This window comes from Pelobates fuscus, chromosome 5 (genome assembly GCF_036172605.1).
Source record: "Pelobates fuscus isolate aPelFus1 chromosome 5, aPelFus1.pri, whole genome shotgun sequence".
In the NCBI taxonomy this organism is placed as follows: domain Eukaryota; kingdom Metazoa; phylum Chordata; class Amphibia; order Anura; family Pelobatidae; genus Pelobates; species Pelobates fuscus.
In genome coordinates, this window is record NC_086321.1 from 140,118,622 (window position 1) to 140,146,611 (window position 27,990).

Genomic DNA, 27,990 nt, shown 5'->3' on the forward strand with positions numbered 1-27,990 from the left:
TTAGTGGGACCTGCCTGACAACCCAGGCCAAAAGTCCAGGGAATTTAATTTGCTAGCACTATATTTAACCCTGTAACTTTCCAAGACACCATAAAACTTGTACATGGGGAGTACTGTTTTACTTGGAAGACTTTGCTGAACACAAATATTAGTGTTTCAAAAAATTAAAATGTATTACAACGACGATATTGTCAGTGAAAGTCAAATTTTTTGAATTTTTCACACACAAATGGCACTTACATGATCGATATAATTGTTGTGAAACAATCGATATTACTGTTTTGAAACACTAATATTTGTGTTCAGCGGAGTCTCCTGAGTAGTTAGAGCGATCACGTGGCCGCCTAGTCCTAATTCACAGCGGGGAGACTGCCTGGGCTGCAGGCAGCCTCCCCACACTGGGAGAAACGCTGATCGCCTCCGGGGAACGACGTCGATCGGTTATGATGATTCAGGACTATCACCGGTCCTCAAGGGGATGTTTCCGGTGATGGTCCTGAACCGTCATCGGTCCTTAAGGAGTTAAAAAAAGTTTTTGTATTAATAATGCCATTTGTTGTAAACATGTCTAAATCTAAAAATTATTGCTATGCTCCAAAGTTAAAATTTTGCCATGGTTATTAGTATTAAGATGATTTAAAAAAAAAGTGTGTAAGGGAGGCCTCTGAACCTTTCCAAATAAAAAGAGATTATCTATGTATCTAAAATAGGTGCCTAGGTATGCCCACCAGGCATGCTCCCCTCAAATGGCTTCTGACTCTCATTCTGCCATGAAGAGGTTAGCATAGCTGGGGGCAAACCAAGCACCCATAGCCGTGCCTTGTTTTTGAATATATAATAATAATAATATTAATCTGTTCTCCTGGGATAGATTTAGCTTTCTTCAAGATATTAAAACCTGCTTCACAACCTTTTTGGTGGGGGATGATAGTGTATAATGATTGTGCGTCACAGGTAACTAAAATATAATCAGGATACCAAATAAAATTATTTCAAAACTGGAGAAAAGTCATAGAGTCCTTGAGATAAGATTTCATAACTTTGACAATATGGAGTCTATCCGAGAGACAATAGGTCTACCTGGGGGTTTATCTTGTTTTTTATTAATCTTAGGGAGAAAATAAATAACATGGATTTTTGGGTATAGTATGTTAAGATAGTTGAACTATTTTTTTGCTAAGAATATTAGTTTCAAGACCTTCAGAAAAAAATTATTTGAGTTTATTTTTGATAGAAGGGGTGGGGTCTGTAGCTAGTTTCTCATAAACTGTGAGGTAATTTAGTTGTCTTAATGCTTAATTTATGTACATAGTTTTTGGGAGTATAACTAAGCAACTCCTTTGTCTACTGGTTTTATAATAATGGATTTATCTTTTTTGAGCTATCTGTTCCTGAGAGGATAAATTTTGGTGTTTGTGTCTATATATTTTATTTTATTTTATTGAGGTATTTTAACACCAATTTTTTTAATACCTCTATGGGGTCTGACTTAAAACTATATGGATAAATATTAGAATGTTTCTTCATATTGGTTCTTATTACAGGAGGTAAACAATAGAACAACATATCTCCTCTGGCAAAGTGGTAAAAAAGTCAGCTCGGAGGATAAAAAATGCCTATCCTACATACATACTCCTGATTCTCATGCAAAGCATTCTCTTATCACGAGTCAGGACTGGTGGATTCATTCACAGAGATACTCCCTCCACCTTCGCGGGTGCTAAAATTCTAATATTGGTTCAAGCTCCTGGACCTTCACGGGTGCTCTCAACGTTGGTACTGATATTCCCTATTGCACCTTCATGAATGACCTTTTTTTACGACTTTGTCTGCCAGAGGAGATATGTCGCTCTGTTGATAATGTCTAGTATTCTACTAGACACTTAGAATGAATACTGGTCCCTCTGTATTTGAGAAAGCTATATTGATTGTCTTTGGCGGTTGTTAACTTTTGCCTATAATCACCTTCATACTTACCTATTTATGTGTAAAGGTATTTACCTCCCCCTTCTTTCCCCTCATCTCATTCTCCTAGACCTCTCTAACACTGTCCCTATGTTATCTACCTATCTTATAATCTTTACCCTCCTTTATACTCAATTACCCCTTGCTCTACACACTATAGTCAACTGACAGTTTAGTTGAGCTCTCCCTATTTAAACACTTTTTCATTCCGATTTACCTTTTCCCATTCCTGTATTAATTTATTACTCCAGACTATTTTGATATTCTAAATCAGGGAGTCTTCTCAAAGGTATTTGAGGTATATAAATAGGGACTATAGAGACACATTATACTGCTTACTGTCTTGACTTCGAGAATCACTATATTTAATTAGCAAACAGATATTACTGTCTTTTCGATGTTCATTTTTTGCAATGGTAAATAAATCATTGAATAAATAGTTAAGTGGACAATCTATTGCTAAATTGTAGCAATCTCTTCAAAAATTGTTTACTGTTGAGTATATATCAATCAGTTACTTAATTTTGCTCAAATACCAAACCAGGGATTCCTGTATGAGGTTCCCTTGATTTATATCTTATCAGTAAGGGTTAAGCCCTGGGTGGAATTGGTAACACTTGTTCTGACCAGGCCTTGTTCAGAATATCTTCTGTATAAGGGTTATTTAGCAAAGTTTTCTCTTTAATTACACATAGTTACCTAGTTACATAGGCTGAACATAGACATGTGTCCATCAAGTTCAGCCTTCCTCACATTTGTTTTTTGCTGTTGATCCAAAAAAATGCAATCCAAATTTTGCTTTATACACTACGTATATTGTTTTACACACATGGACAGATTATTGAATCAAAGAGTTCTTACTTCCACAGTAAAATGTACTAGTCAATTTGATCTTTTGCTTTTTTATTTTTGTTATCTGACCTAGATGTATTGATATACAGTGCCTTGCAAAAGTATTCACCCCCCTTGGCATTTTTCGTGTTTTGTTGCCTCACAACCTGGAATTGTCATGGATTGTTGGAGCATTTGCATCATTTAATTTACAGAACATACCCACAACTTTGAAGATTTTTTTCTTTTTTATTGTCAAGCAAACAACAAATATGACAAAATAACTGAAAAAGTTAATGTGCAGTACTATTTACCCCCCTAAAGTAAATACTTTGTAGAGACACCTTTTGCGGCAATCACAGCTCCAAGTTGCTTTGGATAAGTCTCTATGAGCTTACCACATCTTACCACTGGGATTTTTGCCTATTCCTCTTTGCAAAACTGCTCCAGCTCCTTCAAGTTGGATGGTTTGTGCTTGTGAACAGCAATCTTTAAGTCTGACCACAGATTTTCTATTGGTTTGAGGTCTGGGCTTTGACCAAGCCATTCCAACACCCCTTAAGTGTTGCTTTAGCAGTGTGTTTGGGGTCATTGTCCTGCTGTAAGGTGAACCTCCGTCCTAGCCTCAAATCACGCACAGACTGGTACAGGTTTTGCTCAAGAATATCCCTGTATTTAGCACCATCCATCATTCCCTCAACTCTGACCAGATTCCCAGTCCTGGCTGCTGAAAATTCCCAGTCCTGGCTGCGCGGAGCCCTCCATGGGTGAAGATGGATTAATTTTTTGCGCTCTGGTTTTTTATTTTATTTTTAAGTTCGACGGGTATGATGGCTTTTTATTTGGCCTTTTTTGGGGCTGAAAAATTAAGATTTTAGAAAAAAGAAGACGTTGAATAGTAAATTGAATTTTACTTTACAGGGTAGTAATTTTATTCCCCCCTCATAATTTTTTAGGGTGAGGGGGGTAGGTAGGGGCTTTTTTTATTTGGGTGAGGGGGTGGGTGACTAGGGGCTTGGGGACCCCTAGTCACCTTTGATGGGGGAGATTTTAATTTAGGGCCCCCACCCGCCGCTCAGGGGTGGGGGCCGGGTGGGGACAGTAGGTCCCCCCTTATTGTTTTTTAGGGCCCCCACCCACTGCGCAGGGGTGGGGGGCGGGGGAGGACAGTAGATCCCCCCCATTATTCTTTTATAGGGCCCCCACCTGCAGCTCAGGAGCCATGTTACTCTGTATATAGAGGGAGCCATATTTACATGGTATATAGAGGGGAGCCATGTTACACTGTATACAGAGGGGAGCCATGTTACTCTGTATATAGAGGGAGCCATGTTACTCTGGATATAGAGGGAGCCATGTTTACACGGTATATAGAGGGAAGCCATGTTACACTGTATACAGAGGGGAGCCATGTTACTCTGTATATAGAGGGAGCCATGTTACTCTGTATATAGAGAGGAGCCATGTTTACACTGTATATAGAGGGGAGCCATGTTACTATGTATATAGAGAGGAGCCATGTTCACACTGATATAGAGGGGAGTCATGTTACTCTGTATATAGAGGGAGCCATGTTACTCTGTATATAGAGGGAGCCATGTTTACACGGTATATAGAGGGAAGCCATGTTACTCTGTATATAGAGAGGAGCCATGTTTACACTGTATATAGAGGGGAGCCATGTTACTCTGTATATAGAGGGAGCCATGTTACTCTGTATATAGAGGGAGCCATGTTTACATGGTATATAGAGGGAAGCCATGTTACTCTGTATATAGAGAGGAGCCATGTTTACACTGTATATAGTGGGGAGCCATGTTACTCTGTATATAGAGGGAGCCATGTTTACACGGTATATAGAGGGAAGCCATGTTACACTGTATACAGAGGGGAGCCATGTTACTCTGTATATAGAGGGAGCCATGTTACTCTGTATATAGAGAGGAGCCATGTTTACACTGTATATAGAGGGGAGCCATGTTACTATGTATATAGAGAGGAGCCATGTTTACACTGATATAGAGGGGAGTCATGTTACTCTGTATATAGAGGGAGCCATGTTACTCTGTATATAGAGGGAGCCATGTTTACACTGTATATAGAGGGAGCCATGTTACGCTGTATATAGAGAGGAGCCATGTTTACACTGTATATAGAGGGGAGCCATGTTACTCTGTATATAGAGAGGAGCCATGTTTACACTGTATATAGAGGGGAGCCATGTTACTCTGTATATAGAGGGAGCCATGTTACTCTGTATATAGAGGGAGCCATGTTTACATGGTATATAGAGGGAAGCCATGTTACTCTGTATATAGAGAGGAGCCATGTTTACACTGTATATAGTGGGGAGCCATGTTACTCTGTATATAGAGGGAGCCATGTTTACACGGTATATAGAGGGAAGCCATGTTACACTGTATACAGAGGGGAGCCATGTTACTCTGTATATAGAGGGAGCCATGTTACTCTGTATATAGAGAGGAGCCATGTTTACACTGTATATAGAGGGGAGCCATGTTACTATGTATATAGAGAGGAGCCATGTTTACACTGATATAGAGGGGAGTCATGTTACTCTGTATATAGAGGGAGCCATGTTACTCTGTATATAGAGGGAGCCATGTTTAAACTGTATATAGAGGGAGCCATGTTACGCTGTATATAGAGAGGAGCCATGTTTACACTGTATATAGAGGGGAGCCATGTTACTCTGTATATAGAGAGGAGCCATGTTTACACTGTATATAGAGGGGAGCCATGTTACTCTGTATATAGAGGGAGCCATGTTACTCTGTATATAGAGGGAGCCATGTTTACATGGTATATAGAGGGAAGCCATGTTACTCTGTATATAGAGAGGAGCCATGTTTACACTGTATATAGTGGGGAGCCATGTTACTCTGTATATAGAGGGAGCCATGTTTACACGGTATATAGAGGGGAGCTATGTTACTCTGTATATAGAGAGGAGCCATGTTTACACTGTATATAGAGGGAGCCATGTTACTCTGTATATAGAGAGGAGCCATGTTTACACGGTATATAGAGGGGAGCCATGTTACTCTGTATATAGAGAGGAGCCATGTTTACACTGTATATAGAGGGAGCCATGTTACTCTGTATATAGAGAGGAGCCATATTTACACTGTATATAGAGGGAAGCCATGTTACTCTGTATATAGAGGGGAGCCATGTTACACTGTATATAGAGGGAGCCATGTTACTCTGTATATAGAGAGGAGCCATGTTTACACTGTATATAGAGAGGAGCCATGTTACTCTGTATATAGAGAGGAGCCATGTTACACTGTATATAGAGGGAGCCATGTTACTCTGTATATAGAGGGAGCCATGTTTACACTGTATATAGAGGGGAGCCATTTTACTCTGTATATAGAGGGAGCCATGTTTACTCTGTATATAGAGGGAGCTATGTTACTATCTGAGGTGGTTAACTATGATTGGCCCTGGCATGTTTGTTAGTTTGGCCTGCATGGTTGTCTGGCATGAATAAAAGTAGCATGTTTCAACTATATTAGTAGTTAGACTAGTTTGCACTAAAACATGGAAGACATCCTAGTATGAATCGTGATCAACCGCCCTCAGAGACTATGCATTGCGACATGTATATGATGTGGAAAGGTTAACTGTTATGACTGTCTATAGACGAAGTGGCTTTAGCTGCACCTTAAGGATCACCAGTCCGTGGGTGCTGTATCTCTGTGACTGCTATTCAGGAGCCATAGATTGCCGGGTATTGTTGCCAATGCTATTCAGGAGCCATAGATTGCCGGGTATTGTTGGCAATGCTATTCAGGGGCCATAGATTGCCGGGTATTGTTGCCAATGCTATTCGGTGGGTGAGTCCTGTAGCCTCCTGGGAGGTTTGCGGCTGTTTGCGGTTGTTTGCGGTGCGTTAAACGGGGAGTTTGGTCTGTCACTGTGAAGCAGGCGTAACCCTTACACTACCTGATCGATACAACATCATACCTGATGGTTTTTTTTTTCTTTCTAACATCAGAAAGGCTTCTGTCCCATGAGTATCCACCGCTTAACAATAGGAAAGATGCCAATTCATCATATGTTGTTATATGCAAAAAGGTTCTATATAAATTTTCATTAGTATTCAATTTATTTGTATTATTATTATTGACGTAAGAACGGCCATGGAGGGTCCGTATCTGATAGTTATCATAGTCTATATTAACCAATAAATTGGTACCTAGCTCCCCTAACCGTATCTTATCGGACTTGACAAGAAAAACATACATAAGAAAACGTACTCATTCACACAGTGCATCAGGGGCATTAGGAAAAAAAAAAAAAAAACAGAGAAGAAAAAAAAATGAAAACTTTTTTTAAAGACCAGTTTTCTTTTAGTATACTATTAATTATTGGTTAATGGATATCTCAGTTGCCCAGGGTTCCCATATCTTGATGTGTTTGTTTGTCATATCAAGATTTCTATATATCTGCTTCTCCATTAGACGTTGGTATCCTATTTGATATTCCACCTCTCTCCATGAGGGAATATTTACAGTTTTCCAATATCGGGCCATACAAATTTGAACCGCCATTAGAATATGAATTATTAAATATTTTGTATTTTTAGTTTTAATAGGGATATTCATATGTAGGAGGAATAATTGTGGAGAAAGGTCCACTGTTTTTTTAAGAATGGTATTGATTATTGTTGATGTCGCTTGTTTTAAAGGATCGAGAGCATAGCAATCCCACCATATATGTCTAAACGTTCCATCACATCTTAAGCATCTCCAGCAAAGAGGATCTGTGGGGGGGGGTGGAATCTTGCAACTCTCGCTGGGACCATATACCACCTATGGACCAATTTAATCTGTAATTCATACAAACTTATACTGTGTATCACTTTCTTAAGCAAATCAAATGATTCCTTCCATTGGTCCAATGAGAACTCCTTTCCAATATCATTTTCCCATTTGAGCATAGATTTCATTTTTCCCTTATTGTATCTACTATATAGAGCCTTATTTATTTTTGAGACCATATTATTCTTCTGTTCTATATTAAGAATATTATCTATAACTGAAATATTATGGATTGGATTGGATTGTATAAAATGTTTGATTCTGATATTTGTGAATTGTTCGTTATCAAGACCTTTTGTATTTATGAGAATTTGTTGAAACGTTTTTATTTTAAGATCTGGTTTTAGAATATCAGCTAATTTTGCGAAACCGTTATCTTTCCATTTTTTAATGTTAATGTCCTCTATATATATTTGTATTATTTCAATTGGTGAATTTATAGTTAGATGTTCTTTAATCTGTAATTTTTTCTTTAAGGTTTGTAAATTAGAAAAAATATCCAATATTATCTTATTTTTAATATTTAATTTATAAAATGTTGAAGGATCAATCCAGTATAATAGTTTAATATCCGATATATTACTCGAGATTTGTTCTTGATCTATCCACAAGTTGTCCAGATTGTTATAATTATTCCATTCTAAGATATGAGAGAACATGATTGCATCATGTACTTGATTTACGTCTGGGAATGATATTCCACCGTCCCTAAATTTTGTAGTTATATATTTCAGGGCTATTCTTGATTTTTTTTTTTTCCCCCAGAGGTATTGTGAGAATATTTTTTGATACTCTTTTAATATATCTTTTGGGACTTTCATGGGAATGGTTCTCATTATATATTCAAGTTTAGGTAGTAAGTAATGTCTAACCACGTTTGATTTCCCTATCCATGATACATATAGGTTATTCCATTTAAGTAACGTATCTTTCATATCTTTAAGTAATGGGTAGTAATTAATTTGGATTATTTGATTCCAATCGAAGCTTATTTTAACTCCCAAATATTTTATGCTCTTACTCGACCAAGTGAATGGAAATTTAGATTTTAAAGTTAGAAGTTGTTGTTCAGGTATGTTAGTATATATTACCTGTGTTTTATTTACATTTATTTTATAATTAGAGATAGATCTATAATTTTCAATTAGTTCCATAAATTGGTATAATGAGTCCTCGCATTCCGTTAATGTTAGAATTATATCGTCTGCATATAATAGAACCCTGACTTGTTTACCGGCCAGATGGATCCCTTGGATTTTCCGGTCTAATCTAATGGCTGAGGCGAGTGGTTCTATAGTTAAGGCGTACAACAATGGGGCCAGGGGACAGCCCTGGCGTGTACCGTTATTTACGTCAAACCAGTCTGATGCAATACCCCTACCCATAACCCTCGCTGTAGGGTTGGTATAGAGAGACCAGATTGAGTCGTATATAAAATCTTGAAACCCAAATGCTTTGAGGACCCTCGACAGGAACAACCAGTTTACCCTGTCGAAGGCCTTCTCTGCATCGACTGCGACGAATATTGATGGAATTTTATTGTCTTCTATTAATTGTATTAGGTTTAAAAGCCTACGGACATTGTGAGCTCCTTTTCTACCCATTATAAATCCGGCTTGATCTGGGTGAATTAATGTCGGAATGATTTTTTTTATTCTATCAGCTAATATCCTTGAGAAGATCTTTATATCAATGTTTAGTAACGAAATAGGTCTATAGTTTGATACAAAATGGGGGTCTTTCTCTGGTTTTAAAATAGGAGTAATCATTGTTTGTAACATTTCTTTGGGGAATTTTTTTAAAATTCTCACTTCGTTATAAACTTTAAAAAGAAGAGAGGCGATAGGAATAAGGAATGTTTTATAAAAGGAATCCGTTAGACCGTCTGGTCCAGGAGCTTTCCCTTTACGGAGTGATTTTATAGCGTGGGTAATTTCTGTTATGGATATAGGAGATTCTAAGTCTTGGTCTGTTCTGCATTAATTTTTGGTAATTTGCAAGTGGATAGAAAGGTATCTATCTCTTCAGTTGTTATGGAAATCTCAGGTAAGTTATATAATGACTTATAATATTGACCAAATATTTCCCCTATATCATTTGGTGATAAGTGATCTTTATTATTATATTTGATCTTTGTAATCCTTTGTTGTCTTTTTTTAAATTTTAATTTAACAGTGAAGATTTTACTCGTTCTATTTTCTCCGTGATACCATAGTTGTTTTAGCCTTATAATTGCATTGTTCACTTTATTTGATAAACTAGTTTTAATTTGAGTTTGTATTTGTTTAATTTTGTTTAGTGTTAATATATTGAAGTCTTTTTTATTAGTATTTTCGAGTATGGCTAATTCTATATAGAGATCCATTAAATTTTTCCCCCGATCTTTTTTCAGTTTTGCTCCAACTTTTATAAAATTTCCCCTCATAAAACATTTATATGTACACCAAAGGGTGCTATTAGATACTTCTTTGTTATCATTGAATCTTATAAATTCTTCTGCTTGGTCTTTCAAATATTTTAGGCCAGGTACTGAATCTAGAATTTCATCTTTCATCCTCCAGGGTATAGTTACCTTGGTGTGATTTTTTTGTTTAATGTTAATTATTATCGGAACGTGATCTGACCAAGATATTTTATCGATATTAGAATTCTCAAACTTCTGTAAACTATACTAATTTGTTAAATAAATGTCTATTCTAGAATATGTTTTATGTACATGAGAAAAGTACGAATAATCTCTGTTATTAGGGTGGTGAACCCTCCAGATATCATAAAGATCGTGTTCTATCATGGTATTACTGAATGATCTAGCATTATTAATTATTTTTCTAGAATAACGATTGTTCTTATTAGTTAATGTTCTATCCATTTTTACATCTGGTGTAACATTCATATCTCCAGCTATTAATAGAGTTCCTTTTTTAATTTTCTCAATTTCTTTAAACAGCGATTTAAAAAATTTACTAGAATATATATTTGGCGCGTATAAGTTTACTAATGTATATAGTTCTTCATTTAATTTACAGATCAGGATCAAACTTCTACCTTGATTATCTTTTTTTTCCATAATAAGTTCGAATTTAGTATATGCTGAGATTATTATTGCAACTCCTCTCTTCTTTTTATTATAATTTGATGTGAAAATTACTGGGAATTTGGAAAATTTCCAGTAATTGGTATTCTGTTTGTGCCAATGTGTCTCCTGAACGAAGCATAGATCTATTTTATTCTTTCTGATTGTATCATATACATATCCTCTCTTTTGAGGGGTATTTAAACCCTGGGCATTAATGGATAGTACCCTAACCATATTCATGGATCTTTACTGGTCCTTTATGGTCTGTAGTAGTAGTTTTAAAAACATCCCTCCAGTTCCTTCTCCATATGCCCCTGATGCACGCATTCATACAAACAAATGAGCCTGTGTCCCTATGAGGAACACAGGATCTGCAATTTACAATAATCGCTGGGTAGTATTCCACAGGATTATACATTGTCTAGCTACTCTAATTTGAGCTACTAGCTAGATCATAGTTGCTGACGTGGTTGTGTGGAAGGGGGAAAGGGAAGGGGGAGGGAGAAGGATAAAAAAAAAAAAAACGCCTATCCCATCTAAATCTCTTTGGTTCATATTGTTACTTCTATATTGATTACTTAGGGATTCACCATCATTTTTATTTTGATGATATATCTCTAATTCACAATGATCACCATTGTCGATATCCTATTGTGACTTTAAGTTGTCTGTTATTTAGATCAAGTGATATGTGCTTTGAATCTAAATTTCATGTGAATTATAACCCCACTTCATTGGGATATCTACTGAATCAGATTTCTTTAAGGATATTCCCCTTTAAATATTAATTTTCCTTTAACAAAATTTTAATATTATACATATGTCTATTATAGGTGCCAGAGAAAGAAATTATTTTCTCTTTTTTTTTTTCCTTTTCCCTCCCTTTATAAGAATATGGAGACCCTGACAGTCTCTATCAAACACTTACACTCACTTACATTTACTTTAAGTAGATTTTAAAATTATATGTTTACATTCGACCATTCATCATATTCCACACCTTTCTTGAAGTCTTACTAGTGTTATTTCTTATATTGTGTTAATATTTGTATTATTTTATCGTTTCTAAATATACCAAAAAAAAGGATCCACATACCAATACATATATATATATAAAAAAAAAAAAAAAAAAAGGAAACCTATCCCATCCAAATCTCTTTGATTTATATAATTACTTCTATATTGATTTATTAGGGATTCACCATCATTTTTATTTTGATGATATATCTCTAGTTCACAATATTCACCATTGTGGATATCCTATTGTGGATTTAGATTATCTATTATTTGGATCAAGTGATATGTGTTTTAAATCTAAATTTCATATAAATTATAACCCCATTTCATTTGGATATCTACTAAATCAAATTTCTTTGAAAATACTCCCCTTTAATTATTAATTTTCCCCTAACATATTTCAGTATTATACATGTGTATGTATTATAGGTGCCAAAAACAAAACTTTCTTTTCTTTTTTTTTCTTCTTTTTTTCCCCTTTTATAAGAATGTGGAGACCCTAACAGTCTCTATTAAACACTTACACTCACTTGCATTCATTGCAAGTAAATTTTAAAACTATATGTATATATTCGACCATTCATCATATTCCACACCTTTCTTGAAATCTTACTAGTCTTACTAGTGTTATTTCCTATGTTGTATTGATATTTCTATTATTTTATCCTTTCTAAATAGACACAATAAATAAATAAATAAATAAAATAAATAGTAATAAAAAAAATAATAATTTTTAAATAATAATTCCTACTCCTCTACCTAATCCCCCTTACATCTCTTTTTCCATATATTTAATGGTGGCATTTCAGTTTAGAATAGTCCCAGTTTACCCACATCCTCTAGTGGGTCCGAAATAATTATCGTTTTCCCTTTGTGAAGGATAATTAATTTTACTGGAAAACCCCATCTGTAATGAATATTGTTTTTTCGTAGTTGTAAGGTTATTTCTTGGAATTTTTTCCTAGACATACGTGTGGCCGCTGATAAATCAGGGTATATAGCAAGTCCTGTAAATTTTTCGTCGTGTGGTTTCTGGTATCTAATTTTCTGTAACAACTTATCTTTTATGAGGCAATTCATAAATCGGACAATAACGTCCCTAGGTTCAGAGGGGTTAATTCCCGTTGGTTTCGGTAACCTGTGCCATCTTTCGAAAGGATGTATTCCTTCATGTTGGTTATCGAGAAATTGACCAACAAATTCTTTAAGATAATTTTCCAGATCATCATGATTTATGTTTTCTGGTATACCTTTTATACGGATATTATTTCTTCTCGATCTATCCTCTATTTCCGTTAGTTTTTGTTCGAGAGTTAGTATTTTAGATTTCATTAAATTATTTTGTACCTGGAGCGTTTGTATTTCATCTTGTAATTTTATGAAGTTTTGATTTTGATTTTCTAATTTCTCTTTTATTTCTATTACTTCATTTTTTAGTTCAATTGATGTTGCTTGAAGGTCTTGTTTTATCTTACAATATAAATTGTCCAATGCTTCTATCATACTTTCTTGTGAGCATGTTTTTTGTGTTATTACACTTCCTTCTTCTGTATTGATTTGAGGCAGAGAATCCTCTGGTGTAATAGATAGTCTTGATTGCTTTGGTGGGGGGTTATGCGATTTTGGGGAGTAGAAGGTATTTATAGTTTTTGATTTATCAACTTTATCTGATTCCATCTGTTTCTCTTTCCTGGGGGCCATTATCTCTTAGTTTAAGGTCTTCCTTTCTTCTCCCTCCCTTCCTTTTCTATCCCTCTCCGTTTCCCTCTCCCCCTTCTCCTCTGTCTCACTCTCCCTACAATCTTTCCCTGCTTTCCTGTCTCTTTAACCTCTTTCGGCTCTTTAATCTCTTATGTCTCTCGTGTCTTCTCTCTTCTTTCTTATACAACTGTAGTTATTTGTACAGGAATAAAAAAATTCTGCAGTTTCCTTCAGTATCTCTAATACGATATATAACTTCTCAATAGTTGGTTTTGTCTCAGAATTTATAAGGACAAATTTCACTTTTACATCCACTAAGGTCTTACCTTAATACTTTATGAGACCATTTACATCAGCAGAGATTCACTATCAACTCATACCTTAGGTTTGATGTTGTAATGCAACCTTCCTTAATCGTTGCACCTGACGGCATTATGGAGATTGTTGACAACTCACATTATAAGCCGATGCTCCTCTGATTGCCTCCGATAGCGCCCACAGACGTACCTTAGTTAAGTGTTGTTATTGAGAAAGGATCGTTCCTCAGTCGTTACCTCTCGAGGTTATGGGATTATCGTAGGACCCTTCACTTAGAGAACGCCACCACTCCTCTGGCTTGTTCTCCCTACACGCCACATCCACGCTCACGCAACACCTTACTTCCGGTTGACGTCCTACGTCCTACGTCATGCCTACGTTTTTCCAGGTCAAGCATTTCCTCCATACCTGATGTTTTAAAGCACATTATTCCCAACAATTTAGGAATGTTAGGTGATTTATGCCCTTTATGGATTAAAACCAGACTCTGCATCAACTATGTAATTTTCCATGGGAGTTTTGCCATGGATCCCCCTCCGGCATGCCACAGTCCAGGTGTTAGTCCCCTTGAAACAACTTTTCCATCACTATTGTGGCCAGAAAGAGTCCCTGTGGGTTTTAAAATTTGCCTGCCTATTGAAGTCTATGGCGATTCGCCTGTTCGCGAACAGTTGCGGAAGTTCGCGTCCGCTGTTCGCGAACGGAAAATTTCATGTTCGCGACATCTCTACCTCTCACATTTAGGTGCAACCCATAACTGCTATAAAGATTGTAGCCAAGCGCAAAGTCAGCCCAGTGCCCTAAAAACCCCAAACACTCCTTCCTGCACTAATACTTCAGCCACGCATGACCTCTCTAATATCCCGCTGCCTTTCCATTGTAGCTCATGGCGCAGGTTATATCTCAGAGAATACCACCTTGGAGATCCTTGGAGTTTGCTACTTAATTCCCTGAAATCATTCTTTAGGACCTTCCATCTTCATCTAACTTTGTCATTGGCACCAACATGGACCAGGACCACTGGGTCATTCCCAGCCCCTCCCAATAATCCATCTACTCTATCAGCAACTTGCCGGACCTGAGCACCCAGGAGACAGCAAACTGTCCGGTTGAGCCCATCAGAGTGGCAGATTACCCTATGTACTCTCCTAAGGATAGAGTCCCCTAACACCACAACTTGTCTATCCTTCCTTACATTTTCATTCCCACACGCAGTGGCTCATCTAGTGGCTGTTTTCCTGACAGCCACTAGAGATGCTTCCACCTTGAGAAACTAGTAAAACTGGGTTCTCACAGCTAACCTCCTATAGGAAATACGCATTTGGGTACACCCATAGTTTAGTTTTTTATGGGCATGGAAGCTAGAGGTCTAAAAATTTTAAACACAATGTTAGGAAACATTTTAACATACGGACTGCCTTCATGTTGCCTCATATGCTCATATATAACTGTTTATATGACATTACCTAACTTTCTACTAGACTTTGTTTTGTGTTATACAAAACTTTTAATCATGTTTCTATATTTGTATTCATATTTGAGTTCCTTAGTTCAATAATATAACTACATAGATACAGATGGACAATTGTAATGCAACTTTTTTTTTAAGGGAATTGTTGTTTGTTTAGTGCCAGACAGCATTTACACTGATATGCAGCAATGCAGTGCTTAAGAGAAATCTCTATTGTAATTCTTATGATGCTTTCCCTATGGTTATCTTGATCCATCTTAATTGGAAATGACTTCACATTTTTTTTTCTTTTGGAAATTAAAATGTTAAGATGGAGCTTGTTTGGCATATGCCTTGTTTTTGCATATAACTTATGTAACTTCTGTTATAATTTTAGAAAATAATATATTTTCTCTATTCAATGAGTACTGCAAAGACATTATCTCAAATGATTTCCTTCATAAATCCTAATATGCTAGCACTTATGGAGCTATTGGAATTTATCACAATTCATTACAAATATATACAGGGTCAGTACAAAATGCTTTGTGCTAACCTGCTCATTAGCAGGAATATACAGACAAGAGGTCACCCATAGAGAATGAAAATAAGGGGTTTTTGCATACAGCAGAGGATAGGGTTCATTGTAGTAAGAACTATACAAATGTGGAATTCTCTAACTAAAAAGATTGTCTTGTCAGATCCTATAGATGTTTTTAAAAATAGACTTGAATGTTTATACTCAAGGATCTAATTGATATGCAGTAAACTGGCTGTTTAGGAAATTGGAGAGGCGGTGATTTTAACAACATTTTAGCTCAAAATGAAATGAGGTGGATTTTTAGCCTTGGGACTTTACAACCCAAAGGTCTAAATATAGATTTTGAACTCTGTCATTTCCTTTAATTATCCTTAACATATATTTAACACTATCACATTATATCTGCACCTCTGCAAATTTATGCCATTTGGTTTTATGTCCTTTTAAAAAATGAAGTCTTGAATTCCAATGGGAGGAGTTTGTTTTGATTGCACTCTCTCATCCAGTAAGTTTTTAATCGACCCCCATTTTGGTAATCTCTTTTATTTTACTTTATATTTGAGGGATACCTCTCTGTTATTGTACCCATCTATTTATTTCACTTTGTTAATATTCATTCCGTTTTTTTTTTTTTTTTTTATTAACAATGACATTTGGGAAGTTGTTGGAGGGCGGAAGTGATGTCACTTCCGCCAACCACTGCCCATAATGGGTGCTATGCATGACAGCCCCATCCAACCACCAATAGAATTTGTTCTAGTCAAGTTTTTTCATTGATTGACAGGCAATTCAGCCAATGAAAGCTTTTTTACCACAGGTGATCAATATAAGAAATTTGAAAAAGACAGCCCCATCCAACCACCAATAGAACAAGTTATTTAATTGATTGACAGGCAATTCAGCCAATGCAAGCTTTTTTACCACAGGTGATCAATATAAGAAATTTGAAAAAGAAAGCCCCATCCAACCACCAATAGAATTCGTTCTAATCAAGTTTTTTAATTGATTGACAGGCAATTCAGCCAATGTAAGCTTTTTTACTACAGGTGATCAGTATAAGAAATTTGAAAGAGACTCTGACCTTACGATTGGATGATCACACATCCTGTGACCCCAAAGGGAGGATCCGAATTAACTTTATAAAGTGGAACATTCCTGAGGCTACTTCACAGCTACTGAGGAAGCTCATACAAGCGTGAAATGCGTTTAGCTGGAGTTTGGACTTTTATACTTGGACTTTCTATCATTTAGCTTATATGCTTTTGAGAAGTCTAAATATTGTTTTTATTATTATTTTTTATCTCTACAATAAATCGTTATTTTTTTATATTAGTCCATATAGTCCTTTCTAGCCTCCAGGAACACTATGTGGGGAATGCTATCTCAATAAATTAGCATATTGCCAACAAACCTCAGAGCCAGGAATTCAAGGCTCTGTCTAAGGTGAGCATAATCATTACTATCTCACTATTTTGTATACACTATCTGTACAATACCACCTATGAGGTTCTCTCTCTCTCTGCTTGTTCCATATCTTCGGGAGAACATCGTTTGGGATAAAGGGGTGTGTTGCTGCCTCAAGAGCAAAAAGGAGTCACTTACGGAGCCAATAGCTTATAGGCTCCAACCCACGTGAGTGGTTTCAACCAATTGCTACTATTCATTTTTTTTTTGTAAACCATCTGCACTATATTCTCTCTTTTTGTTGTTTTACTTTGTATGTACATTTGGACACATTGTATCGCTATGTTGGAGGGGTGAGTATACCCCCTTATTATTTATATTAATATTCATTATAGCGCTCCACTCGCTGGTATATTGTTTATACCTTTTTATTCTTATATTTTGCACTTTATTGTGGATTAAGGTATTCCACTTTTTGTGTTGAGCTGCTTTTATTCAGGCACTTTAGTATATCACTCACTATCTCAGTAAGGGATAGTTATTGTTTTCTCTTGCTGTACATCCAATGAGAAATCTGATAGATCAAAAATGAACTTTTCCCTTTTCGTGACATACTTGGAAATAATTGGGAGTGGGGGCTGCCTTCTTTTGGATCAACAGCATAAAATAATGGTTAAGGCTGTACTTGATAGTCTTCAACCTAGGCCATTATGTAACTATGTAATCACATGTTTCACGTAACAACTGAATATTTAAAGCATACTTGCCTAAAAGCAAAACAAATCGCTTATATAGAAATGCAATTTATAAATGCAGTATGCTTAGCTAGTTACTCTGTTTGCAAATGCATAGCTTACATTTCATTACTAGTCCTAATTTTATTTCTATACAACAGTCATAAATGTAACAACTGCAACTATGGGGGTCAGTCTGTTTGGAAAAACTTATAATCATGTTAATGGCCACCGATGATCCTCAAACAATATCAATGCAATCACACCTTTCCAATACTTTTCCACATTGCTTTGGAGATTATTGGTTGCATGACAAATGTCCGTATACCTTACATTATTCATAGACAAAGTGTGGAGTTGCACACACCCACAGGGTAGGCTTAGCCTAAGCAGTCAAGCTTGAGTAAACACAAACTTTATGAAGATGATTTATTAACGAAATAATGAAGTCAGGAGCCAAAATGATCTGTTAGATCTCTGGTGCCATCAATAACCACAGTGTCAATAACCACAATCCTTAAAATATCCAATCTGCTTATTTTTGTGTTAATATTGCCCTATCAAGCTCAAGATCATGAAATAATGATAAATTAAACCTGGTATCAAATCAGTAATATTTTCTAGCTTTGCAGCCTTGCCAACAGAAAGTGGGTTTGTAATTTTTGGATTGTTAGTGAAAACACTCACGCTATACAGGCCAAGGTTCCAAAAAATTTAAAGATTGTAATTAAAGTATGTACTTTAATCTGTCTGTTTTCAAAATGTATAATTCTTACCTCCTTAGTCTTTTACACAACCAGGTATGTAAATAGTGCAAACATGGTGCCCACATGCAGCTCCTTGCACAGCTGTCCCACCCAATTGATGTGCAGTATCCTAAAACTCATGGCATGCATCTGTATGCAAGACCGAGTGATATGACACTGAACCTGCTTGTTGTCAGATGACTCTTTATACCCCATGCATTTCCTGATGCCATCTCAGCGACAGTCATTTTCAGCTATGTTTGATAAAACGTTAGACTGCAAATAATGATAACAAACCCCTTTTAACCCCCCCCCCCCCCCCCCCACACACACACATAACTCTAGTATCAAAAGCTGCCACCAGCAATTTGTAAAATGGGGAATGGTCACAATTTATCCATATCATACACATCTTACAAGACTCATCCATAACATATTATAGAAGACTTTCACAGTTCCTGCAAAATATCTTAAGTTACACAAGCCACGTTTAGACTTCTTTTGTATACTCACCATTCTGAAGATGTACAGCAGGAGGCATGATTATTAATCTCTGTGTGATTATTATGACTTTCTTGGCAGAGAATTGTCTCCTGGCTGCTAATGGTCACTTAGGATATCAAAAAGAGCCAAGGTCCATGAATCAACGCAGGCAAATGTGGTGTAGTCATTTAGTCTAGGAAAGAGTAAGCTCTACATGCAATTAGGGTGTAAATTTCAGGGGCACAATTGGGAGCTGGTTTTAAAGGATTAATTTGCGTTGTAAACCTTTCTCTGTGATCTGACACATAGCATATTCCTATATAACCAACTTAATCACTCTCATGCTGAAATAAGCCATATCGTTTCTACTATGGCACCAACTAATGTATACACTAAACAGATCACATTTAATAGCAATATTTTTTATAGTGCAACAATGGATTATACTTGCTGGACATGACAGTATTTTGTGCACGACAGGTTTACATGAATGTAATTGTCATTGTGTAATACAAGGTTTCTCAACCTTGTCCTCAAGGACCCCCTACCAGTCCAGGGTTTAGGGATTAAATGGGTGTGTCTAAGGTGTTTAGAAAAATAATAAAAAAAAAACCTTAGAGTCTAAGGTGTTTTTTTTTTTTTCCTTTTTCTAAACACTTTAGACACACCCAGGTAATCCCCAAATCCTGGACTGGTAGGGGGTCTGGGTTGAGGACTGGGTTGAGAACCCCTGGTGTAATATATATGTATATAACATTGAGGACCTAATCAGCTATATAGTAAAGTGACTTGCATCTGAAATGTATGAGAATAAATGTGAGTCAGTAAAAGAAAATGAATGCTGACAATATCAGATGCTACTAAACTGATTTTGCAGCAGCCTTCTCCTTATAGAAAGTAAAAGCATCAAGAGACCTAGCTCATACGACCATACAATACAAAGGACATGGAATACAATTGTATAATATGTAAAACCACAATATATTGAGAAAGAAGATACAATGTATAGATTTCAATCGCATACACTATGTGCATAGCTAATTTAAGTGGTATATCAAGTGCAGTATCTTTAGAGTAAAAATTAATATTCAGATTAGAAAACACAGTGGGAGGACAAGATGTGTTAGGTGAGATAAGGTAATAGTACAGCACTATTGATCATATGCAACACATTTGTATTCCTATGTGGGTTTTGTTTCTGTAATGCTTTGGTGCTTTTGATAGTACATGAGTAGGGAAAATATATTGCAGAGTTTAAGACTATTAAAACATTTGTAAAAATAAAAAAATTAAGCACATGTTTTCTATGAAAAGAGGAAATGTGTTGTACTTTTGTACTTGTTTTCTTTCATTTTATGATCGCATTTCTTCTGTCCTATACTTTGAATGCCTACATCTTTTTTCACCTTTGATTCAAAGACGTTGTAGATAGGGAGAATGGTTTTATATCTCCAAGAATGAAGATGTTTGAAGATATCTGTAGCTCTGATGGGAGTTCCTTTCTTCAAGGTTATCTGGTCTGCAAGTGATATTAAATAACACAAAGCAGCAGATTTCTTTAGCACACGCAGACATGATAATGACATTCCTTTTCCTCTTCAGTTTTGGATCTGAATAAAAAGGACATTATTTACATTTTTGGCCTAACACAAGTAATGCTGTTGAAATTATCCACTGCAGGTTAGAATTTTGAAAAGGTATTTCAAATCAGTATCTCAACAGGCAAACAAAGTAAGTGTGTTGCTATAGGAATGTTCAAAGCAATTAGACAGACTTTAATAGTTGTTCTAACATATAATGTTTGAACACAAATAACACAAAATATTCTAAAGTAAGAATAAAACCTGAGCTATTGTACAATGAATTCATGCTGTGACAATCTCTAAACCTCTTGGGATGAATTCACTTATAGCTAAGTTGACCTGCGTTTACAGCAAAAAGGAGACATTGTTCATTAATACTGGCTAAGCTGATCTTGTGAACGTCACTAATATTAATACTATTGTTAATGGGGAATGTACTAAATTGAGAGTTAAAGGAGTGCACCATTACAAATGTATTTGTTTTTCAACAATTCAGTATATACAGCCACCAAGAAAACAGACATGTATCTTTGTTTTGTTTGAGGGGGAGGAAGGGTGTATATGAAAAAAAACAGTTTGCAAAAGCGGTGGACCAGCCTTGCAACCCCTCACCTCTTTACCAAGCACAGACTCAGTCTGTTCCAGGGAATACATGGATCAGAGGCTTTGCAATTAGAAGTCTCTTTGTTGGAGCCACCAACATGCCTGCATGCGTATGTGATTATGACTCTCCTATGTAAAAATTGAAATTGACACTTTTTTTTATAAACTGTCATAAATATGACACACTCAAGATAAATAAAGCACTTTACAAGCTGAAGTGCTTCATATGTGTGAAGTGTTCCTTTAAGCACAGCTATAATTGAACTGTTACATGTTAACCAGCAGGGATTGCATACATATGAATACAGTACCAGTAGAAGCATCGCTTGGGTAACTTGTTCATTAGCAGGACTGTCCAAAGGAAAAACGATCACCCATGTAGACTTGAAGAAATTGGATTTTGCCTACAGTAAAGGAACAACTTCATTGTCATAATTATATTTTAAATTTTGTAGAGGTGTTTTCATCAAATGCTGTAGAAATAATCAGCATGTCTTTTTCTTTTTGGAAAGACAAAAGAAGGAACAATATAGTGGTTAATATGAGTGTTGACGTCAGCCAGGGGGGAGACCTAATGCGCATGTGTGGCAATGGCTGCACGTGCGCATTAGACCTCCCAATAGGAAAGCGCAATGCAATGCTTTCCTATGGGGATTCAGGCGACGCTGGAGGTCCTCATGCATAGCGTGAAGACGTCCAGCGTTGTTTATGAACCCGGAAATCCCTCTAGTGGCTGATGGACAGCCACTAGAGGAAGACTTAACCCTGCAAGGTAATTATTGCAGTTTATAAAAACTGCAATAATTACCTTGCAGGGTTAAGGGTGATGGGAGTTTGCACCCAGACAACTCCAATGGGCAGAAGTGGTCTGGGTGCCTGGAGTGTCCCTTTAAGTGTTTAATGAGAATTTGTGGATTTGCACATGATAGAAAGTGGGAACTGGAATGGGACTATTTCATAACTAGAAAATGTTGCCTTAGATTTAGATTATCATACACTATAATACCAAGGATTCAAAGTTTGAATAATGTGTACCCTAGTCATGAATATTCTGATTGGTTATTATATTATTAGAACATAAAAACTTTCTTTCTTAATTTTTTTCTAGGTCAATATTGGTATCCTTGTTGCAGTAACCAGAATTATCTCCAGAATTAGTGCTGATAACTACAAAGTCCATAGGGATGCCAATGCTGTCAAGTAAGTACATGACATTGATGTTGACACATGTGACTCATGGATTTTGTCATATATAGTTTAACCATTTATGTGAGCAAAAAAAAGTTAATTAATTTTCTGTGTTACTCATTCAGTGAATTACATTTTAAAGGGAACTAATACCTAAAGTCAACATATATTGATACGATCCCTGTTAATCCCATCACAAGGAACAAAAGAATGCACAGAATTTTAATTTAATTCCATTACTTGATTTGCTTTACTTATTCCCGCAGCAAACAATTCAAAAGTGTTGCAGTATATTAGGTAGGCAATTAAGGTACATTTCCATTACACACTGACAGATACACACATTAACACTCACAGACACACATACACTGAAAGACAAACACACTCACAAATTAATATTTCTTGTGGTTCTATTTTTTTTCCAGGCCCCTTCAGGCTGCTATCTACTTTACAGAGTATTCTGGGGCCCTTTCATGGGGTCCAATGGCATCACCAGTGAGGGCTGTGAGGAGCAGGAAGAGCATCAGCACTCTCTTACTGCTGCTGCTGTCTGGCTCTTTCTTCCCCCGGCACTTCGGCAGAGTAGGCAAATGCCGTCCAGGTAAGCAGGTGCCTACTCTGCCCTGGTTAAGGAGTGCCCACATTGGGGGAACCTTAAAGTGGCCAACTGGTCACCTCATGGGCTCCTGGTGACAGCAATCGGCCTGCTCCTTGCGGCACCCCCCACTTTGTTGTGCCTGGGAGGGGTGCAACCTGCCCGGGATCGGCCCTGCTCTAATCTTAATCATGTCTCTAAAACTCCAACCCCTTTTTACTTAACATTTATTTACTTAACATTTATTGGGTATTACTGACTTGACCCCAACCCCCTTAAGCGTTACATCTAAGCTTAATAAAAAGTAATAAACTTACCTGGAATTCAGCTGCTACATCCAAAAGATATCTCTCTGCCTGGAAGGGAGAAGCCCATTACATCTGTCAAAAGCACGCTGTGTGCGCTTATGAAAGACAGAATTATTTCACATATTTAACATTAGGCAGCACAAAACAGAGTTCTGCCTAAGACACATGTGCTGCAGGTGTATCAAGCTGCAGAACAAAAGTTATTATATCTCTTGATGTTCAGAGTTTCAAACACATTCTGACAATCTAGCAGACCAGACCATAGAAGGCATACTATGCAGAGAGTGTTGTTACGGTATACTCTGCATAGTCCTAGTGCCCTGAGTTCAGCTCTGCTCCCCGGTGTCATCAAAAATGGTACACCAGATAACAAAGTTGGTACAAAGGGACAGGACCTTGAATTTGGAACTGTCTCACCATTGAGAGGCTTGAATGTATTTCAGGTTAGTGAAACTGTATATTATGTAAGTATGTGTGACATTTAGAGTAACCAGTTTTAGAGTGTAAATTCTCTGTGTATTTGTTTGAGTTTGTAGTTTCCCTATCGTATGTGAATACAAATGTGTGCAAAATCAGGGTAGTATTTCTGTGTGTTGTATTTTCATTAAAGATAAAATGTAAAAATGTACACACATCTTTCTTATCAATGTCCATCAAAATACTAAATAATGAAGCTGTGATTTTTTTTATTTCACTGAATGTAAATGTGTTTATAGGTTCAAGTCCTTTTAAAATGTCATAGCACTTTTACGTTAAAACTTTGTCATAAAAATATTTGGAGTCAATTTGGTGGGCTTTTATATTCAATGGAAGATACATCATAACCTTTCCCTTTGTGCCTTCCACGTAAACAACTCTTTAAAAAAAATCTAATTAAAAACCAGATTACTGCCTCTGAACACACAATATGCGACCTTCATAATAAATATTGGCTTGTGAAAATACTGTCTCCCTAATATCTGTTTTGTTTGTTGATGAAAAAAAAGTGTTTAACGAAGCTGAGCAGCCTCTGACAGGAGAACAATGGCAACACAACACAAAAACAAAATAATGAAATTACAGCATAAATATTGAAGATATTATATTACTAGAGAGCCTGAGGACAGATGACAAAGACAATGTATAGTTTTGTATAATACCTAAGAATATCACAGCAACGGCTGAGATAACCAAGAAAACAATTCTTTATATTCTTTTTAACATTCTTATTATTATTATTGAGAAGGTCACACAAATAAGGTGTAATGCAAGTCTGTAAGACCTATCAGACTATGGACATAACTTATTTTATATATCTTTGCGGTCGTTGCGCTGCAATTGCTCTGTATGAAAAAGGAGGATTGAGCCGCTTTCTTTTTGTATTGAGGTAGACTAAATAAAGTGCTCATTCTGGATCGGAGGTTGTAGGAGATGGGAACAACCAGGGAGAGCATTCTTCTCAGGTAGGGTGGGAGCTTCCCAGAAAAGCTCTTAAACACAAGGCTGTAAAGATGAAGGCAGGGCCGGCGCGTCCATAAGGCAGCACAGGCGGCCGCCTTAGGGCGCACCGGCTCTGGGGGCGCAATATTTCAGTGATTTCAAGCTCTCCCTCCTGCCAGGCCACCTTCTGGACCCCCGGCGCGGCAGTGCTGTGATCAGACGTGGCGAGGGAGCTCTAATCTCACCACTCTGCTCCCTTGCGGACTGTCTGCTGATGCCGTGGGAGCCGGAATATGACGTCATATTCCAGCTCCCGCGGCATCAGCAGACAGCGCGCAAGGGAGCAGAGCGGTGAAATTAGAGCTCCCTCACCGTGTCTGATCACAGCACTGCCGCATGCCGCCCAGCACCCCAACTGGACCCCAGTGAATGATTCCTCATCCACACCAGCTCTCCAGGTAGGGAGGCTGGGTGGAAAATGTTCATTTATTAAAATAATTAGTGAGTGTATGTGATGTGTCTGTGTGTATGTGTGTGAGTGTATGTGTGTGTCTGAGTGAGTGTATGTGAGTGAGTGTGTATGTGTGTCTGTGAGTGACTGTGTGTCTGTGAGTGTGCGTGAGTGTATGTGTGTCTGTGAGTGATGGTATGAGTGTTGCATGTGAGTGTATGAGTGTGTCTGTCAGTGTGTGTTTGTGAGTCTGTCAAATCAGTGAGAGTATCTTTGTCATTGACTCTGTGTGTGACTATCAGTGTGTCTGTCAATGAGGGTCAATCAGTGTGTGTGTGTGTATGAGTGTGTGTCAGATCAGTGAGTCTGTGTGTTTGTCATTGAGTGTGTGTGACTGTCAGTGTGTATACACCACTGAGTGTAGCGTGGCAGAGCGCAGTACAGGAGCTTCTGTTTCCTGTACCCGGCCAGACTGACCGGAGGTGCTCACTGAGAGAGCACACACTGTCAGTCTGGCCAGGTACAGAAAATTGAAGCTCCTGTAAGGGATATCCTCCACTCGGCAACGCTACAAGAGAGGTAGGAAGCACACCAGGAAGGGGAGTGTGACCACTAAGGGGGTGGGGGGTGCATCAAGGGACAGGGAGGGGAGGGGAGGGGAGGGGAGAGAAACACCAAGGGACAGGGAAAAGACGGGAGAGGTTAGAAGAACACTAAGGGACAGGGAAGGGAGGGGACCAATAAGGGACGGGGAGAGGGGCTGGTTAAGAGGCACATAGGTGAAGATGTTGTTTTTTTTTGGGGGGGGGCGGAAAAATACATCTTTGTCTATGTACCCCAAAATCCTTGCACCGGCCCTGGATAAAGGGTGCATCTGGATTCCAGCGACAGCCAGTTTAGTACTTTTAGCATGTCACAATGGTGGGTCCTGTAATTACATTGTAGATCAAAGCGGCAGAACGGGTTATACAATGTATTAAAGGGACACTATAGTCACCTGAACAACTTTAGCTTATTGAAGCAGTTTTGGTGTATAAAACATGCCCCTGCAGCCTCACTGCACAATCATCTGCCATTTAGGAGTTAAATCCCTTTGTTTATGAACCCTAGTCACACCTCCCTGCATGTGACTTGCACAGCCTTCCATAAACACTTCCTGTAAAGAGAGCCTTATTTAGGCTTTCTTTATTGCAAGTTCTGTTTAATTAAGATTGTCTTATCCCCTGCTATGTTAATAGCTTGATAGACCCTGCAAGAGCCTCCTGTATGTGATTAAAGTTCAATTTAGAGATTGAGATACAATTATTTAAGGTAAATTACATCTGTTTGAAAGTTAAACCAGTTTTTTTTTTCATGCAGGCTCTGTCAATCATAGCCAGGGGAGGTGTGGCTAGGGCTGCATAAACAGAAACAAAGTGATTTAACTCCTAAATGACAGTGAATTGAGCAGTGAAATTGCAGGGGAATGATATATACACTAAAACTGCTTTATTTAGCTAAAGTAATTTAGGTGACTATAGTGTTCCTTTAAGCTTATTTAGCTGAGTCTGTGGTGCAGCTGCATATACTACATCCCCATAATCAATCATTTGCTGTACAATCTTTTCCTTTACTGTAGGACTTAGGCAGGACTTGTTTCTGTACAGGGCACCTAGTTTTAAATACACTTTTAATGCAAGTTTTTCTATGTGGAGGCCAAAAGATAGATTGGGGTCTAACAAAATACACAAATATTTGAAAGCGTGGACTGCGGTCAGTGTACTATTTGATTTTGTTTTAAAACATTTTGTAATTTGTGCAATTTAGGTACTGTTCCAAAGAGCATTGTGACAGTTTGTCAGTGTTTAGGAAGAGTTTGTTTTTTTTGTGATCCACTTTTTTACCTCTGTGAACTGGTCTTGGAGCACAGCCTCAAGCTGCAGTAGATCAGATTTGCTTGCAAAGATTACTGTGTCGTCAGCGTACATGTGTACATTTGAGGATTTGCAGACATTAGGCAAATCATTTATAAATAATTTGAATAGTAGGGGGCCGAGAATGGAACCTTGGGGGACACCACATGTGACTAAGAGAGGGAGGGAGTCACTGTCAGAAATGGACACATATTGTGATCGATCCGATACATATGATCAAAACCAGGTTAGCGGACGATCACCAATACCTGAGTTTTTTTAGTTTGTGCAGTAGAATGTCATGATCTGCTGTGTCAAAGGCCTTTGCAAAATCAAGGAAAATAGCTCCAGTTAGGTCTCCTTGTTCCATGCCAGTTTGGATGTCATTGCAAACTTTTAAAAGGACAGTTGTAGTGGAGTGATTCGGGTGTAAACCTGATTAATCATGAGTCAGATAGTTAGATCGTTGGTAATTTTCACATAGTTGTGTATGGACGCATTTTTCTAAGATTTTATACAATACTGGTAGCAATGATATTGGGCTATAGTTAGAAACCAAAATAGTGTCATCACTTTTATGGATAGGCACTACTTTCGCAATCTTCCAAAGTTTGGGTATGTACCCAGACACCAAGGATTTGTTAATTAGGTTTGTGATAGGTTTAGCAATTGCCGGCGCACTGAGCTTCAACAGCATTGCTGGCATTTGATCAGGTCCATACTGTTTTTTTTCAATTTTAGATCATTAAGGTGTTTCTTAATGAGACTAATAGGTGCAGGTATAAAAATGAACTTGTCTATATTGGGTCTTTGCAAATTTAGTGGGGCCTGATCC

At 37.3% G+C, this 27,990-nt stretch overlaps 1 protein-coding gene across 1 annotated transcript in view; it reads left to right on the forward strand.

Moving 5' to 3' along the window:
* The window catches only part of ADGRD1 (adhesion G protein-coupled receptor D1), a 612,495-nt gene that overhangs the window by 508,664 nt on the left and 75,841 nt on the right, over positions 1–27,990 (forward strand). Inside the window, exon 22 of the mRNA XM_063457024.1 lies at positions 22,411–22,502. Within this exon, the coding sequence (XP_063313094.1) occupies positions 22,411–22,502 (92 nt within the window). The remainder of the gene's footprint in view (positions 1–22,410; positions 22,503–27,990) is intronic.